Source organism: Perognathus longimembris, chromosome 10 (assembly GCF_023159225.1).
Source record: "Perognathus longimembris pacificus isolate PPM17 chromosome 10, ASM2315922v1, whole genome shotgun sequence".
In the NCBI taxonomy this organism is placed as follows: domain Eukaryota; kingdom Metazoa; phylum Chordata; class Mammalia; order Rodentia; family Heteromyidae; genus Perognathus; species Perognathus longimembris.
In genome coordinates this window covers 67505111-67523591 of record NC_063170.1, presented here as the reverse complement: position 1 = coordinate 67523591, position 18481 = coordinate 67505111, and the positions used below count along the sequence as shown (strand labels likewise).

Here is an 18481-nt window from a genome sequence, read left to right as displayed (position 1 = left end):
TGTGTGGGTGTTTCATTGTTCCTGGTGAACTGTGGTGTGGTTTTTTTCCTTCCCTGTGGGTAAGAGTGGAACATGGGGAATGGAGATCCTAAAGTAAAGCAAGACCCTTTCAACCTGAGCCCATCACAAGGATCGATGGGGTAGCCGAGTCTTCATCTGGGAATGACATGGTAGCCCAAGGCTTTGTGACTGTGTGACCTGATAGAAAACATTCTGGCCTTGAGCCAAGAGGCCTGCACTTAAGACCTGCCCATTCTTATCTTTAGACCTCAGCTTCTGCCAGTCAAGTAGGGCCATATGCCCAGAGTTGATAATACATTAATTGTGGAAAGGGGATTGAAAGTTTTTAATGACAAGCACACTTGACTAAAGAACAAGATGATATCATCCCGAATCACCTAGGGACTCCAGAGGAACCCCAGCCTGTCCCCCACTGTCACTTTCCTCATCTCTGGAATGATGATAATTGTCTGTCTCTCAGATCAGCGAGGTAGTAAGTAGTCAAGCCCCTTTGAAATGTCAAGAGGCATTAGAGAGCCCCGCTACATTGGGAGTTGAGACTTTAGTGATAGATTTCAGCCAAACTAATGACATTTAAGCCTTCTAGTCATTTGAAAGTCTCTTGCTTTCTTAAACTCCTGATGACATCTTTCTTCACTGAACCCCCCCTTCCATCTGGTCAGCTCTGCAGGATGCTAGCCTCTGACTGGAGTTTTAGGGGTTTCTTGGACACATACACATCTCCTCTGCCCATAACTTAGAATGCATTTGCGTTATGTGAGTGTTGATCCTGCTTGGCATTGTGGGTAAATTTAGATCTCCTAAAACATCCAAAGGCCTTCAGATGGAACATTGGAACCAATGTGTTGGGGGGCCAGGGACTTCCATTTGCATTTTGTGTTCTCCAGTTATGGGTTTTAAGAGCATCTTTCCCAGTTGTGTGTTTATGTTGGTTGCTTTCTTGATTTTTTTTGTTCCATTTTCCCCTAGGCCCCCCTGTCTTCCCCCTAAACCACAGAAAATGAGGAGACCTAGGCCTCTTTCAGTGTATAGCCATAAACTCTTTAACGGCAGTATGGAAACGTTCATTAAGGTACTTTCTGGGGAGCCGTGGAGTCCGCAAATGCACCCAATGTAATGGCAGCCTCTCTTTCCCTCAGCTGACACCCCGTCCTGACAGTATCCTGCATCTAGCTAGGCCCTGTGGAGCTAGCTCCTCACTGCGCCTGCCATTAGCTTCAGTGAGGACTTTTCCTCGGAACTGCTTTGCCTCTGGCCAGTTCCCCCTAAGTATTGTCCGTGATTCTCAGGCCTAGGGGGAAAGATCTGGTCAGTGAGGTCCAGGTGAGCTTGAACCATCAGTGCAGTGGTCCCAGCCAGCCATCATCATTGCTACAGAAGCGACAGTCCTAGCCCTGGAGAGGAAGTTGGGGAAATCCCATCGTGTAAGACATACTTTCATCTTCCAAGATTAAGAGCAATACAAAGGAAAACCTGTGGGTCAACTTTCTGTACAAGTGATTTGGGTTGTGGTTTAGTTGAGAAAACTCATGCAAAATGAAACATATGCAGTTTGTGCGAGAAAAGTTCCTCCTTCTGGATTTTCCTTCTTGTTAATTGGTGTGGGTGATAGCAGAATAGTTGAGGTAGTCCCTTTAGGATTCTAGGTTAACCCTTTATAACAAATCTAAACTAAAAAAAATAAAATAAAAATCAATGTTTCAGCTTGCTAAGTTTCTCTTTTCCCATTTCCTTGATGTAAAAGGTCCACAATCAAGCATCCCAGAGAGAATGATGAAAGACTTAGATGAGGATGCAGCTGCTAAAAAAAAGCGAATTGGGGATGGTTGGGGCAGGGCGATGCACTTTTAATATTACTTAAGGGAGTGGGAGAGGGAGTCCTTGCCAGTTATTTGAGAACCTTCATCAGCCAGTGAAGATACTTTCTGCAGGAAATAAAAGGCTGGTGTCAATCAGGAGAAAGGTAAAGGCTCTAGGGCATTACTAATGATTTGGAGTCATGAGGCTGCCCCTGCACCAGCTCTCTATCCCTTGTCCTCAAACAGGGTACATTACAGAACTTGCAGGACAGGAGGGGCTGGATACAGGCCCACTCTAGAGCATGGAAGAACCCAGGCAGGACTGCCTGTGTTTCAGGACTATCTCTGTCTATGGACTGAGTGGTGGGGACAGGAGAAGGGAGAGAGCTAATGAGGTGGCTTGAGTGATAAAGCATTTGTCTAGCAGGCACGAGATTTTGAGTTTAACCCCTAGAACCACCAAAAGAAAAATGAGGAGAAAGGAGAGTAGAAGAGCAGGACTCAAGTTGGATTGTCCAGGGGGCAGGAACCACAAGGGCTATTTTAGCATTCCTAAGAAGACAGAATATAAAGGATGTCCAAAAGGAGGGGTCCTTCAGGGTGCATCAAGAGAGAGGAACCATATGACCAGAAGCCATGGCATTAGGAGGTGTCAAAGGAGCCCTTTCTCTGTTCTCCTCCCCCCTCCCTCATTCAAGACCTAGCCTAGACAGAGCCAACTATTTGCCCTCACAGAGCTCAGTGCGGAGCCTGGGATGTTTTCACCATAGAAAATGGAGCGATCAGGACAGATCACCTGGAAGGATATACCCAAAGGAGCAAGATCTCAGAGAGTGCAGAGCAAGAAGAGCTGGGTGGCGCACCAGTGGCCCGGTGACAGGAAGGAGAGAAATGAAGAGAAGACTGGGACACAGGGAGCCCCTGAGGGGAGGGGCAGAAAGAACCAGAGCTCCCAGACAGAGATGTCTTCCCTGATTTGCTTTGGTCTTTGGAAATGGGGTCAGGGCACTTGGACATAATTGATGCTTACTTAATAATATTTGAAAGTTAGGTGTTGGCTTGAATGTTAGTATAAATGAATGTGTAACTATAAAATAACTTGCCTTTATCCCTCCTGAGTAGCACATCAGAGCTTACTCAACTATATGAGTGTTTGTCCCTACTAGGTAGGTTGCTCGGCAAGACCCTTTTGCTGCAATGTTTGTTTGCAATGGCTGTTAGAACCCACTGCATGGCCTTTCTTATTGGTGTCAACACTTTGTGGACACTTTGGGTTTTGGAGTACAAAGCTGCCTTTGAAGCTTAGCTTTGTGACTCTACTAGTGGTACAAAATGGCAAGAGGGAGCATGCTAGGGTGCTTCTGGCCAACCAGCTCTGGAGAGTCCCAGGAGATGGGCAATCCAAAGGACCTGAGCAACGACAGCCTAGTTGGAATGTGTGCAAAGCCTCCTCTGGGGGACAAAATAGTCATTTGGGAAAGGAAGGTATATTTGTGAAGCCTGATTGCAATTCTTTATAGTCACACTCTACATGGTACCTACAATCAGTAAAGTTCAGCAAATTTGAACTGTGTACCTACTGTGAACTTGTTCATAAAGCTACATGCAGCACAGTTTTACTCTGAAGGATAACTAACTTTCAGAGAATGAGGAGTAGCATAATACATTCACTCCTTCAATTGTAATTTTCATGCTCTCTCAAAGTCATCCAAGCAAGAGTCCTTAACTTTTGAAAAAACTACACCTGTGGAAGGACTCTCAGTGCAATAATGCCACTAGGACTCCATGATTATGATGGTTTAGAGAAACAAAGAAGCGGCCCAAAGTTAACCATGGAGTTTCTTGGACTCTGCCGTAATCAACCCTTACAAAATTCTTGATATTTTTTTTTCCTCCTAGACAGAGGGAGATGCCATTTTTATTATGAGTCCATTTTGAGGGGACTGGCGTTGTAATCCCCGCCTTGCCTCTCTACAAAGGGAGTGGTAATTAATCTACCTCATGAACTTGGGATGGGGATGAAATGAAGCAGTATATGTTAGAGAGCTGTGGCCAGCACATGGTAAGTGCTATGTTAAGTCTGGCCTATTGTCATTGTTATTAATTTTAGGACAGTGCTTCTAGAGCCTCACTGGCCTAGGCTGTTGGTCGTTCTGGGAGTCAGTTGGTTATCCAGTGTGACACAGAGCAGGTGATTCCAGTTGTTGAGGTGTGGCTCCCGCTGGAAGGCACACATCTCTCAGGTTCTGAGCTCCCCCTCTTCACAGAGCCTGATGGAGACCCGGCTCCAACCCTAGAGCTTCGGCCCACTGCCCGTGTGGCAAGAAAGCACAGACAGGCTCCCCTGAATGCGGTGGTCGCTGGTTCCTTGCACTGAGTGCAGAGGCAACAGGCAGGCCACCCTCGTTTCATGGCGGTGCTCCAGTTCCCTGTCCTCCCTCCTCCAGGCCTCTCAGCTTCTGTGCTCCCAGCAGGGTTTCAGTGCCAGGCGGGCGTCAGAGGTGGGAAGAAGAGCACAGCTAAGCTTCCACCCGTGTCAAACCACCCATGGCATTGGGAGGAAAACATGGCGGCCGTTTGGAATCTGGAATCACACGTGATCTGCAAAATCACATGTGATTTACAAGATCCTGTTCAAGGAGACCTTGTAAAATTGGACTTAAAGAAACAAACCCTAACGGAGGTTTCCGGAGCGGAATTCAAGGACAGTACGTTTTCCCCCTTTCTCGGGCAGCTGGGCCTACCTTCTGGAGTGTTCAGAGAGCCCTTCTTGCACACTGTTGAGTCACCAGTCCCTTTTGTTGAGAGTTCGATATGGAGCTGGGAATGAGTTCAGTACACAGTTCCTCGCTGACAGTGACTGCGAAAGATCCCGCATCCCTAGTGTTTGCAGAGAAGCGAAGGCTGGCTGGGGACAGCTCCCAGAAGGCACTGAGGCTCAGGGTGACCCCACCCCCACACAGACACCCCAGGACCTTTGCTGGCTGCCATTGCATTTCGGCATTCACGGACTCTGAAGGATCTGCTTACTCTAACTGATCTTATTCCTGCATAATCTTTTCTTTTTCTCCTGCTCTGCTGCCTGTTTATTTTTTGTTATCAGAGGAAGAAGAAATGCTCGAACCAGGAACCAGGTATTTACTAGAAAGGCCCATTAGCCCCATGCAACTGAATGGAAGCCGTCTCTAGATCTGACTTCCAGAACAGTGCTCACTTTGCCTGTTGCTGATGGGGTCCCTCTCCCTTCCTGTCCTCCACTGCCGTTAAACAAATACAGGATTCACAGGTGGGGTGTGGAGGAGCCAAGAACATCTGATCCGTGCTGTTTTTAGAAAAGCATGTTACCTATGCCTCAGTGTTTTCTCGCCTTTTAAGGAGACGAGCGGTTTAATTTGGTCCCTTTCAGAAAAAAAAAAAAAAGTTTAAAATACATTTTATGCTTTTTAAGTGACCTGAGATAATAGAGAGATCAAGCAATCCTGGGAAGCCAGAGGAAACGACTCCTCACCCATTGTGACTGTAGACCAGCCCAAGAAGAAATTGAATATCCTTTTATGTCCTGGATACAGATACTTGGCATTCCATCTTATTCAGCCTTTTTGACTAAGATCAGCCACTAGATGGCCAATGGCTGGCATTAACGACTTCCAGAGCTACTCACAACGTGCTTACTATTGAAGCATGCGTGTGGATGTTACGGCGCCACCTCACAGGCTAGTAGAACTAGCCCTTCCTCGCACAGCCCCAGCCCTGCTTCCCCACACTTTGTTCTTATTTCTGGCATGAGGCACTACAGCACTGGGATGAGGTTCTCACCCTGCCTTTTCATGCCGGAACACGGAGAGAAGATGCTGAGTTAGGGTACAGCGGATTGGGAGGGAGGCAGGGTACTCATCGAGGTCAGGCTGCAGGTCCCTCCCTAGGATGGGTTCTGCCCCCATTCCCCACGCCCTGAGCCCAGATTCCTTGCAGCTGGGTCAGAAGAGAGAGCATTTCTTTAACGTTATCATAGCTATGCCTTTTTCTGCACTTAACTGAAGACTCTGTGGTAACTATTTGTAGACACTTTAAGATTAGCCTTTCCTTGCTTGTTTTCCTACTAATCTGACGGTACTAATATTCTGGCTTGTTGATACCATGCTTGCATTGTCTTTTGCCTATGATGGTTGCCTAGTCTAAAAAAAGTCATATTTTTTTTTATTTTTCCTTAAGGATTCAGGACAAGCTATACCACTTGTAGTCGAGAGCTGCATTCGATACATCAATTTATATGGTAAGCCCCATCTTGGGTCAGAGTTTTTGTCTGGATTGTTCTAGAAGGAAGTAGGATTCTAATTCATCTTGGAAATCCCTGTTGGTGCCGAGCTTCCCAGGGACGGAGGTGGGTGGGGATGCTCTGATTCTTGGTGCTCTCTTTGGAGCCCCTATGCTAGGATGGGGATACAGGAGGGACTGTGAGGCCCTGAGCCTGGGGTAACAGCAGTGTTGAGGGCCTAGACAGAAATAAATTTTGTTCCTTCTCACTCATACCCAACCCAGAGCCAGTATGCCAGTTAATACTATTGGGTCATAAACTCCGAGAAGGGAATGATGTCTGAGATTTGTTAACCCTGGTGTCACCAGAACATAACCTGTGCTTGTCCATTTACTCATTCCTGAAATTATATATTTACTTAATGAATAATTGGGCACAGTTTGGAACACAGGAGTAAAAGAGTGAATAAAAAAGGAACCTGCTCTGGGTAGTTTACATTCTCAACTGAAAGGACAAGGGAATAAATAAGAAGAGTCAGTACAGTCATCCCTTAGTACTGATGGGGGATTGGCGCTAGGACCCCTACAGATAGCAAAGTCTACAAATGCTCACATGCCTTTCATAGAATGCGATAGCGTTTACATATAACCTACGCTCACCCTGTCAGACTTACTTGGGACACCTACTACAAAATAATTAACTACGTAAATAATTGTTAAACTGTATTGTTTAGAGGGTGATGGCAAAGGAATCCGTGCATGTTCAGTGCCGATGTCATGTTTTTTTCCTTGGATATTTTCAAATCCACTTTTAGTTGGATCCACAGGTGAAAAACCCAACGGATCTGGAGAGCCAGCTGTAAGATAATCAGGAATAGCAATAATGCCATGAAACTAATGGAAAGGGGGTAGGAAATGGCTTGCTGGGTGCTGGCTAAAGTAGTGGGAAGAGACCTCTTTTTTTTTGTTTATTTGTTTTGTTTTTGTTGCCAGTCCTGAGGCTTGAACTCAGGGCCTGAGCATTATCCCTGGCTTCTTTTTGCTCAAGGCTAGCACTCTGCCACTTGAGCCACAGCGCCATTCTGGCCATTTTCTATATATGTGGTGCTGAGGAATCGAACCCAGGGCTTCATGTATACGAGGCAAGCACTCTTGCCACTAGGCCATATCCCCAGCCCCGGGAAGAGACCTCTTTGAAGAGGCGATGAGTGAACGTAGCCCAAGTAGAGAAAGACCGCCATGCACCCAGGTAGAGAGAGTGAAGAGCAGGTAGAAGCAAGGTCAGCATGGCTGAGTGGTGGGTGATGAGGCAGGGAAGAGAGTGAAGAGCAGGTAGAAGCAAGGTCAGCATGGCTGAGTGGTGGGTGATGAGGCAGGGAGCAAAGTAGACACACAGGGGTAGTAGAAATTCAATGTTGCTTAGCTATGGAGAGTGCATAGTGTGCATAAACCAAACTTTGACATAGAGAAGACATTTTCTGCATTATGAAAAGGAGAATGTTCTACATAGGAAAACTAAGATGGGAAGGCCCTTGATTCCTCTGTTGGTTGCTGTTTCATCATAACGGTTGGGTCAGGGTCAGAGTCTCCTTTTCATTATGGTTTTGTAGAAACAGGTAAAATAAGTAAGATTTTTTTTTCCTTAAAAAATTTCAGTCTTCCCAGACCAAATTGCACTCTGGAGGCTGCCTTTCTTGAAGGAAAAAGTTTTCTGAGTGAAGAAAAGGCACCAGTGTTGACAGAAATGATTCATTAGCTTGGTACTGGTGGCTCTGCCTGTTTCTCACTACTCAGGAGGCTGAGATCTGAGAACAGCAGTTCAAAGCCAACCTGGGAAGGAAAGTTCACATGATGCTTATGTCCAATTAATCCTAAAGAGAGAGAAAAAAACCTGAAAAGAAGAACTGTGTCTGAATTGGTAGAACAATAGCCTTGAGCTCAAAAGCTCAGGGACAGCAAGAGCCCAAGCCATGAGTTTAAGCCCCAGAATTGGCACCAAAAGAAAAAAAGAAAAAGAAATGGCTCAACGCCTTTGCCTTCAAACTTGGGTAGGCGGTCACAGAGGTGGAAACAGCATGTGTCTGATTATTTGCGGAGCTGTAGTTAATCACCAAGGCCAGTTTTGAGCTGTAGCTAGGACATCTCCATTTGGAATGGCTCCATTATAAAGGAAAGAACTAGAAAGGGACAAGCCTAAGACAGGCACTGGTGGCTCGTGGCCTGTAATCCTAGCTACTCAGGAGACTGAGATTGGAGAATTGCCGTTTGAAGCCAGCCTGGGTGGGAAAGTCTGTGAGACTATCTTCAATAAACCATTTAGAAAAAGGCAGACGTGGCTCTGTGGCTCAAGTGGTAGAGTGCTAGCCTCGAGTAAAAAGAAGCCAGGGACAGTGCTCAGGCCCTGCATTCAAGCTCCAGGACCAGAAAAAAAAAAAAAAAGAAAGAAGAAAAAAAGGCCAAGTCTGACAAGTCCCCAGTGCCCCCCAGTAACCTACTGGGCCCAAGTTTCATGTCATTGACTGTTTGATTTTTGTTTGTTTCTCTTTTAGGACTCCAACAACAGGGGATCTTCAGAGTGCCAGGGTCTCAGGTTGAAGTTAATGACATAAAGAATTCCTTTGAGAGAGGTGAGTGAGACTGGCTGTCTCAAGCTGCATTGAGGGTGGAGGGAGGAGGCCGCGTGTGTCAACACAGGTTTCAGAGCCTGTGGCGCAGAGAGCCCTTGGCTCACAGTGGTTTTCAAGAGCCAAGTCCACACATCTGTTTTACCATCAGTGACTTTACCCTGATAGCCTGAATTAATAATAATCCTCAGCTGGATTCTTTTGGAAAGTATCAATATCTTTTTTGCTCCCCTACATAAAGCTAACTCATAAAATGTTTTACCTACTACCACAACTTGAATATCCCTAATCCAAAAACCTCAAATCCAAAATGTTCCGGAGTTCAAAACATTGAGTTATCAACCTGATGTACAAATGGCAAGCTGACCACCTAGCATCATGAGATAGGTCACAGACACTATGTAGGTGTACTGAAGATATCGGTTAAACCTTCAGGCCATACGTAATACATAAGGGGGATATCAGCTATGAGTGAATTTTATGTTGAGACTTGGGTCTCATCTCCAAGATACCTCATTAGGTATGTGCAAGTGAGTGTGACTTTCTCTAGCACACTCTCCCCTTGTGTCTGGAAAAAGAGCCTTGTACAGAACTCAGAGATATTGATGTATTTGTATAGAATGCTTCATCTGAGAAAGCTGGAAAAAACAAGTGACTTTTAGAATAACCCATTTCTTCATTTTTCCCCCCAGCACAGTGGTTTTTGGCCAACTGCACATTGTGAGGAGGAGACCATATATTCTCCTCTCCCCACAAGTCCCCCCTTTGACTGGCCAAGCACATGAAGGCTTATTGGAAATGAGGTGGCCAGGGCGGGCTCGTGTGTTTGATTTAGCGTGGCCTCCCTTGTCTCAGAAGCCGTGATGGGGACAGGAGGCCCATGGCAGTGTTCATACAAAGGAAGGCCCCACCCACTGTGCCAGGAAAAACTGAGTTCTTACACAAGCGGTGTTTGTCTGCACAGTGCTTATTTTCTCTGCTTACAGTGAAGCTGGAAATCCATGCATTTTCATCCAAGAAGACAACTTCAGACATCTTGATTCCCAATTCTAGGACAAAGCTTTGCCTTAGCAAGGCTGTATTCATGTGCCAGGGGAGGAAAGAAGAATTGATCATAGCTACCCCAGATAGTACTATATCTCCGCTGCCCGTTTTCCAGCACTTTGTTGGGAGGAAGTGACTAGGTTGGAACCTCCACTGGCTCCCTCCTCCCAGGCTCACCCCATCGCACAGACCTCCTTGATCCTGCTGTGGATCTCTTGGATGACCTGGCTTCACAGTGCCTCCAGCCTGGTGGGCACCTGCCAGTGAGCTCGTGGAATACTGATGGAAGCAAATCTATGTGATGCCAGCAATGACTTCCATAGGAATTCTGTAGGAGGGTTAGTGGAAGAGTACCTATTCAATAAAGAGCATCCATGAAGAGAGATACACGTAGCTGCCATCTTGCTTGTGATCCCATTTTGGCCATCCACCCACATAACGTCCTTGCCAAAAAATATTTAACCCAAATTGAGTTGTGGAAAAACAATCGGACAAACCCAATATTTGGGGCAATTTGACAAGATAATTGGCCTGAGCGCTTCAGGAAGAGTTAATATTATGAAACACAAGTGTAACAAACCAAAGTGTCAGAGCCTATTTTTGCCTTCAAAGGGTGAAAGAAACATGACCAGCAAATTACTGTTCTAATCAGTGTGAGCCCTAATTAGAGGTTAGATTTGAAAAGAGTTTATAAAGCTTTTGTAGGACAGTTGGGGGAAGTTTGAATGTGGAGTGTACGTGGGGCATTATTTGGGAATGGAGTGTTCATTTCCCATTGTGGTTGTGTGAGAATGTCCTGATTCTTAAGAGAAATGGGTTGAAATATTTAGGATTGATGTACTGTGATATTCACAAATATTCTTGTCATTGAGCCATGGTGAATTCAGATAGAAAGAGAGCATGCCAGTTTAGCAAGATGACTGTAAGTGTGGTGGGTATTTGTTGTTTTACTTTAAAATTGTTTCTGAAGAGTTGAATATTTACAAAGAGGATGTTTCAGAGGAAACTTAAAATTCTGGAGGAGCGGAGAGTCATATATTAGGAGGTTTGTCCCATTTGCCTTCCTCCATACAGGGTGACCCAGGTCACCTGACCTGCTATCAGGACATCCCCTAGCTTCTCACCAATCTAAAGCTTCATTTCCTGTTTCCACGCAGGTGAAGACCCCCTTGTGGATGATCAGAACGAGCGAGATATCAACTCAGTAGCTGGTGTTTTAAAACTGTATTTCCGAGGACTGGAAAACCCACTCTTTCCTAAGGAAAGGTTTCAAGATTTGATATCTACTATTAGTAAGTATTTCCCAGGTGGAACCATCACGTCCTTGATGAAGCCCATCACTAGTGGTCCAAGGACCAAGGAAGGATGACATGAAATTGTGGCCTTCCTCCTCACAGACCTTAGAACCAAGCTGTGGTTTGCAATGGGAGGGCTGATGGATATGACAACAGCCTGACACAGAAGGAGCTTAGAGGAGCATCAGAGGGAGGCTCAGTGTTGCAGATGGGACCTGAGAGAGCTACAGGAGCGGGTCTCTTAGCAGTGGGCACAGGGAATCCTGGGAAAAGTGACGGACACAGACCACTGGGACCAGCTGAAGCATGTCTTGACCGGGGCAGGGTGCGAGAGGGAAAATGGGATGGAGCAAGAGGGGGAAGAGCTTTCCACCTTGGGTGGTAGGAAGCCACATAAGGCAAGAGAAATGGTGGGAATAAGTTAACCTTGTTAGCACAAGAGGCCTTCTTGACTGTTGTGTTTCTGTGCATGAAGACAGGAAGAGCCCAGCTTGGGGACGTGGGGGCTAATCCCAAGGTATCTTGGCTGTAAGAGGCTCAGATCCCAAATCTGGGGATTTTTTTAAAAAAAATAAACCTTTAGTTTGAGCGTGTTGATTTCATTGGATTTAGAGAAGACTTGGTCTGCCTCAGTTTCACTGCTTTGTTTCTCCCAGGACTTTGTGAGTTATCCTCAGTCAGGAGCATGTCCTGGGAGTTGACAAGGGGAGAGGGAGGCCTGAGAATTCTGCTGTTCCTGTGTAAAGGCCCTGCCTTTGCCCATCTGTCTCCTCCACTACTTCCTGACCATCTTTCTAGATGTGCTGCAGCCTCTAATCTCTGACTTGAGATTCCCAGGCCCCAAAGGTCCAGTCTGAACTCATGGCTCTTATTCAACCATTGTGTCCAGAAGCCCCAATAATCCATTCCTATACAGATCCCTGGGTGGACAAGAAGGTCAGTCCCTAGCACAGGTCATGACCAGGACATGGCCTGATTCAAGTCACAGCGTGAAGAAGTCTCTTCTCAGTTTCCTTCCAACCCTGTGATTATACCAAAAAGAAGACATAACACATACACGTCACCTTCCCTTCTGAAAACAGAGAGACAGGCTCAGTCCCTCGAAATTTGGTGGACAACAATGACTACCTGTATTTGGTAGCTATAATTTTGTTTGCTTTTATTGTGCAATTGTCCAGTTACTGAATCAACTTCAGTATGAGGATAATAAGTGAAACTTCCAGAAATAGTTTGTTTTTCAAAAAATTTTATTACAGTGGGGTAACATTGTTCTACCGTTAGCTATAGTTATCATTACTCTCTTCCTGTGCCTAACTTTTGAATTAAACTTTATCAAAGGTACATGCATGTAGAAGAAAATGGGATTTATGGGGATTGATACTACCTGCCATTTCAGGCATCCACAGAAAGTCTTTGACTATATCCCCACAGATAAGGGAAGACTTACACTATCTCTTAACTGGGGCATGTGGTCCCTATTTTGCATTAACAGATTAAGGTAAAATTTCCTTTTAAAATAAATACATTTATCCAGGCCTTGGAGTCTCACACCTGTAATCTTAGCTACTCAGGAGGCTGAAACTTGAGGGTCACAGTTCGAAGCCAACCCATGCAGAAAGTCCGTGAGACTCTTATCTCTAATTACTCACACAAAAAAGCTAGCAGTGGAGGTGTGGTTCAAGTGGTAGAGCACTAGTCTTGAACAACAACAACAAAAAGCCCAGGGACATGGCTTAGGCCCTGAGTTCAAGCCCCAGAACTGGCACAGAAAAAGACAAAGACAAAAACCTCCTTTTCTTGCAGCCCCTAACTATCCAGACTTCCTTCTACCCAAGTTCAAGGGCTCAGCTTTGGTAGGTTTCTCCACTGGAAGTCCTGAGGATCCATTCTGATTGGTTCTAGGTAGACCATGCCTCTAACCCCGCCTGTGTGCTACAGTGGTGACATTTTGATTGTCAAGCCAGAATTCTGAATGGATTCTCCAAGTGAGAATGACAGCTAGTCCCCGTGGACTGACGTGGACAGCGGAAGCAGCGAATACCTGCCGCTTTGCCCTCTGGGGATGACTAGCACCATGAAACCCTTTTCTGTTACAGAACTGGAAAACCCAGCTGAGAGGGTGCACCAGATCCAGCAAATCCTCATCACCCTGCCCCGTGTGGTCATCGTGGTCATGAGATACCTCTTCGCTTTCCTCAACCAGTGAGTGCCTTGCTGAGGGGCCCCTGACCTCTTGTTGGGAGGGGGTGTCCTGAAGTGTTTGTAGGGGGTGCTGCATTCAAAGCAGAACAATGAACCATCCTGGATTTGAGTAGAGCCCTCCCCTCAAAAGACAGGAACCACGAGGAGGACTGGCCTCTCCCAGGTGACTTGTGGGTACCTGCTTTCTCCTAGCCTCTCCCAATATAGCGACGAGAACATGATGGATCCCTACAACCTGGCCATCTGCTTCGGGCCCACCCTCATGCACATCCCCGATGGGCAGGACCCTGTGTCCTGCCAGGCCCACGTCAATGAAGTCATCAAAACCATCATCATCCATCATGAAGCCATCTTCCCCAGCCCCCGGGAGCTAGAGGGACCCGTATATGAAAAATGCATGGCTGGAGGGGAAGAATATTGGTAAGATGCTATGCCTCTTAATGTTATTCTCATCATCGCGGGTGTTCACCCAACAGTGAGAAGTCCCCCTCCCCCACACGTTCTTACTGCTTCTTAGAGTCTCTAGTTCCACGTGCATTTTCTCATTTAAGCTTCATGCAGTCTTACATGAGAGGAAGGCACATTCACCAAGAGTCGGTGGGTTGACAGGGAGTAGAAACACAAGGTGTCTACATCAAACACGAACGTATGGCTTCATGGATGAAGCTATGGGTTTAAGAAGTCAGGTGTGAGTGGATCTGGGGGCTCAACTCTTACGATCAGGATTGGGTCCTGCAATCCCCATCCCTTAGCTTTGCTTCCCTCTGTACTGGCTTCATTCTCAGACAGCCTTCCCCTTGATGGTTGCAAGAAGGCAGCCAATAACTCCAGCTTTGTAACCCACTCTCTGAGAAGCCTCAGTGGGAAAAAAAAAAGCTTCTCCTTCTCCAATGTTCCTCCCGTACCAGTCTGGGATGTGCTTCCATGCCGGCACTGGGTCTGGTGAAGTCAAGACCATAATGTAGAGAGGGAATGCTGTCTCGGGCTGGGCCTGGCCAGGCTTCTGAGGAAGGAAGTACTCCCGGTAATCGCTCAGAAGGGAGAGTGACGCTGTCTACCACCGGCCTCTCCCACCTAGGACTTCTCTCTTCCACACAAAGCAAGCTTGATTCTGGAGTGTTCTACTCCACGTTGACTGTCCCTAGCTGGGTATCTCCAGGTGCCTGAGACTATACCTGGTCTTAGATCTACTTTTAAACCTTTTCAAAACCAAGTCTAATATGTGCTGGCAGAAAAAAAAGAACTGAAGATACAACAGAGGGGTGAGTCTAGGTAATAGTAATATACTACTTATTTCAGGAAGCTAGAGAGAAGGAATCTCTCATCATTTAAAACTGATTAAAAAAAAACCCAAAACCTGAAACTCAGACTATAAGCAAGAGAGACCCGCCAAAGGCTGCTGCTGTTTCTTTATTCCCAGGATGATACATAGCTGCAGTACAAGTTGCATATTTAGGTCTACTTCCTCCAGGTTGCTACAAGGGAGGTTTTGTGGGTTTTTCTTTCTCCCCCCCCCACCATATTTTTGCAATATGGATTTTTGGCTCAGGGCCTCTGGTTTGCTAGGCAAGTGCTTTACCACTTGAGTCACACCCCCAGTCCTTTTGCTTTTAGTTTATTTTTGAAATAGAGTCTAATACTTTTGCTTGGGAAGCCTTGGATCAGACCACAATCCTCCTGTCTCCATCTCTTGGCCTGGGCTCATAGGTATGCACCAGGTTTTTGCTTTGTCTTGTTTTTGTTTTCTGAGACAAGGTCTTCATATATATAAATCTCCCAAGTTTGAGATCTCAAACTCAAGAATCTTCTGCCTCAGCTTTCCAGGTGCTGGGATTATCAGAGTATACCACCATACTGATCTGGAATTTGTTTTTTGGTGAAAGTTAATTTGGAATTGCCTTAGTTCTGTGCACAGATTTGGTAGCTGCTTCAAAGAATGGCGGTGATTCCAGCCCCTCTGACCTTGTGCACATATGTCTGAGCAGTCGTGATGTCCGGTCAGGGCTCTCTGCTCTCATTGGAGGTCCCAGGGTGCAAGTCCACCCTTGTTGTGTCACAGAAACACTGAACATTTAAGATGCATCATTAGTGCACAAAAGGAACCTTCCACAGATTTTACCACCAACGCAATGATATGTAATGTGTTCTCACAAGGAACCCACAATCCCACCTCTTCTCAAAGAACAACGCAGAGTAGCCACGTTTTTCTCTATCCCGTTCGTTTCTCCCGAGATTGGAAAATCTCAGTTACACGGTCATTTTGGAGGAGCTGTGAAAGGTCAAGAAAGGTAGATTAGGAGAAGATCCCACCACAGTGGTCCCCACGTGCCGGTTGTGGCTTCTTAGGTCCTGGGTGGGCTGCAGGGCGAGAATGTGAGCAGGCAGTTCCAGCCCAGCCTGTGGCAGGCTTCTTAGAGACGGTGAAGACTGAGCTGAGGCAGCAGGGTAAACCCGGGACAGCAGGGAGGACTGGAAGAAGGATGGGCTACGCCCGGGACATTTGGTAATTTGAAGAGTTGCTCTGTTTGGCTGGGGTGTGGAGGATTGAGAATTGAGAGGCCGGAGGCTGCACAGCTTGGATGGAGCCAGGATCTCATCCAGGGCACAAGGAGAATTCTTCCGCAGGAAGCTCACACTCCTTTACTGGACATCGCAAACGTCCCTTCTCTGAGAAGCTATCCCTGACACCTGTGTAGGTCCACTTTGCTCATTTCATTCCTACAGCACACCATTCCAGCTGACAGGTGTTTTATCCACTGGCTTGGTTCCTCGCCCTTCTCTCTAGAATGTGAGCAGTGAGGCACAAGAACTTATCTACCCATCTGTCCATGCATTCCTCCTACCTAACACATGGTATAAATGGGAGCCCACTTAATGGTTCATACCTGTAATCCTAGCTACTCAGGAGGCTAAGATCTGAGGACCGGAGTTCAAAGCCAGGGCAGAAAAAGCCCATGAGACTATTACCTCTAATTAACCACCAAAAGGCCAGAAATGGAGCTGTGACTCAAGCAATAAAGTGAGTGAAAATGCTCAGGGCCAGTGCCCAAGCCCTGAGTCGTAGGACCAGCACACACACACACACACACACACACACACACACACACACACACGTAAACCAAAACAGAAAAACCTGACTAGATGACCACATGAGTGAATTCTGGCCTCAAGAAGCCCAAGGAGCTTATCATGTACCAGCAGGGTCGAGATTGTAGCGGTACACGGATGGCACAGTTTGCCCAGCGCGGGCTAGGTCTGCCACCCTGTTCCCACCACCTGGACGGGCTTGCGTGTTTACACACGGAAGATGAGGCAGCCCTGGTTCCGCCTCTTCACACGGAGTGTGTCAGCACATCTGTGAGATGGGTCAGGACGGCGGGACTGGCTCTCGGCACTTCAGGGGTCCTTTCTGATCCCAGCGGGGCTTTACCATTGCTGTGTGGAGCTCATCGAATAGGAGGAAATGTTCTTCCACTCTCTGCTGCCACGGCAGAATTCTGGAGACTGAGTGATTTATAATGGACAGGAAGTTTTCTAGCTCAGGATTCTGGAAGCGACTTCACCCCAGGGCAGAAGGCAGAAGGGCAAGAAAGTGCGAGAGTGAGCGAGGTAGGAAGAGGGTAGTTGGTCAGAGTCGCTCTTCATACAGTCCCCTCGCGATAAGTACCCCACTCCTGTGCTCACAACTTCCATCCGTTCATGAAGGCCTAGCCCTCGTAACCGCATCACCTCCGCTCAGACCCGCCTCCCAGCACAGTTGCTCTGGAGGTGAAGGTTCCAGCGCATAATCTTGGGGGGGGGGTTACATATTCGTTTGAGTGACAGCCTCCACCTAGAAGATAGCCTGACCCATGCCAGGCCTAGCCCGGGCCTGACGGAGGTGTTCAGGGAAGCTGCCCTCTAGGCACTAGGAGCGGTGGGTGTTATGTGGAAAAGACAGGGTGAGATGCTCCCAGGCCTGCCCTGAGTGGGGGCCCAGAGGAGCACTGGGATGACACCCGTGGAAAGCCAAGGGAAGCGTGAGGGTGCGTGGCTCCCCAACAAGTCCCCTTCTTGTGTTCGTTTGCAGTGACAGCCCACACAGCGAGCCAGGCACCATCGATGAGGTTGACCACGACAACGGCACAGAGCCACATACCAGCGATGAAGGTGAGTGAGGGGTTTGGGACCAGGCACCTGACCTGGGACCCCCGAAGTGCCTTGGGCCGCCCACAGGATTGATCCCCACAGCCTCTACCCCCCCCCCCCCCCCCTTGCAGGCCATACAGCCATCCTTCAGAGCAGTCCTGGCCCGCCGGCAGGGGGAGCGAGCACACGGCCGAGGCCCGTGCCGCCGGAAGGGCCTCACTGGAGTGTTCCGCTCTTTCCTTTGTGCTTGCCCTGAGGCTTGAACTCAGGACCTGGGGCTGGTGCTACCACTTGAGCTACACCTCTGCTTCTAGCTTTTTGGACATTAATTGGAGATGAGAACCTCGCAGACTTTCTTACCCAAGCTTGCTTTCCAACTAGGATCCTTAGCTCTCATTCTGTTAAATATGGGCGTGAAAATGAATATGACATTCACTCCGGATTGTACTTGCTTTTACACCATACAGTGCTTACGTTTTATTTTACATAGGAAGGGCTTCATGTAGGCATACATGCCGAGGGCCCGCAGTAATCATGGGATGGTCTAGGCACATTCCCCCTCCCCCCACCTTTGTATCTCTTGTGTAGGGCTTGAACTCAGGGCTTCATACTCTCACTTCTCTTTTTCACTCAAGGCTCTATGACTTAAGTCACACCTCGACTACTGGCTTTTTGCTGGTTAACTGAAGATAAGAATCCCACAGACTTTTCTGCCCAGGCTGGCTTCAAACCACAGCTTCTATCTCCCCCTCTGGAGTAGCTCGGATTATGGGCTTGAGCCACTGGTGCCTGGCCATATAGTTTTACTTTTAACAGCTCAGGAATTAGAAGTTCTTTACTTGGCCTTTGTATTTCCCTCTTGAGATAGCCCCTGGCAGTGTTGTCAGCACCTATGTTAGGAGAACAGGGTATTTGCCAGTGATGTCTGGGAGCTGGGGAGAAGGTAAGACCAATAGATGGACTTTTACATTCTAGAAGGGCTATTTCAGTTCCTAAAACAGAACTTGAACGCAGATAGTCTTAACCTGTTTGGATCATATGAACAGAAAAAGATAGCTGGTCTGCAGGAGCACAGAAGCCATAAGCCCATTGCTTAACCGAGGCGAGGCTGTCG

General features: G+C 47.2%; 1 protein-coding gene across 4 annotated transcripts in view; it reads left to right on the top strand.

Annotated features, from left to right (window-relative positions):
• Srgap3 (SLIT-ROBO Rho GTPase activating protein 3) overlaps positions 1 to 18481 on the top strand; it is a 173089-nt gene that overhangs the window by 144067 nt on the left and 10541 nt on the right. For 3 of the 4 annotated variants that reach the window (XM_048356205.1, XM_048356206.1, XM_048356207.1), the window contains exons 12-18: positions 991 to 1093; positions 6033 to 6093; positions 8624 to 8701; positions 10900 to 11034; positions 13134 to 13239; positions 13432 to 13659; positions 17309 to 17388. In XM_048356205.1, the coding sequence (XP_048212162.1) occupies positions 991 to 1093; positions 6033 to 6093; positions 8624 to 8701; positions 10900 to 11034; positions 13134 to 13239; positions 13432 to 13659; positions 17309 to 17388 (791 nt within the window). Of the gene's footprint in view, positions 1 to 990; positions 1094 to 6032; positions 6094 to 8623; positions 8702 to 10899; positions 11035 to 13133; positions 13240 to 13431; positions 13660 to 17308; positions 17389 to 18481 lie in introns of those variants that run through there. The other variant, XR_007212395.1, reaches the window with a different exon arrangement.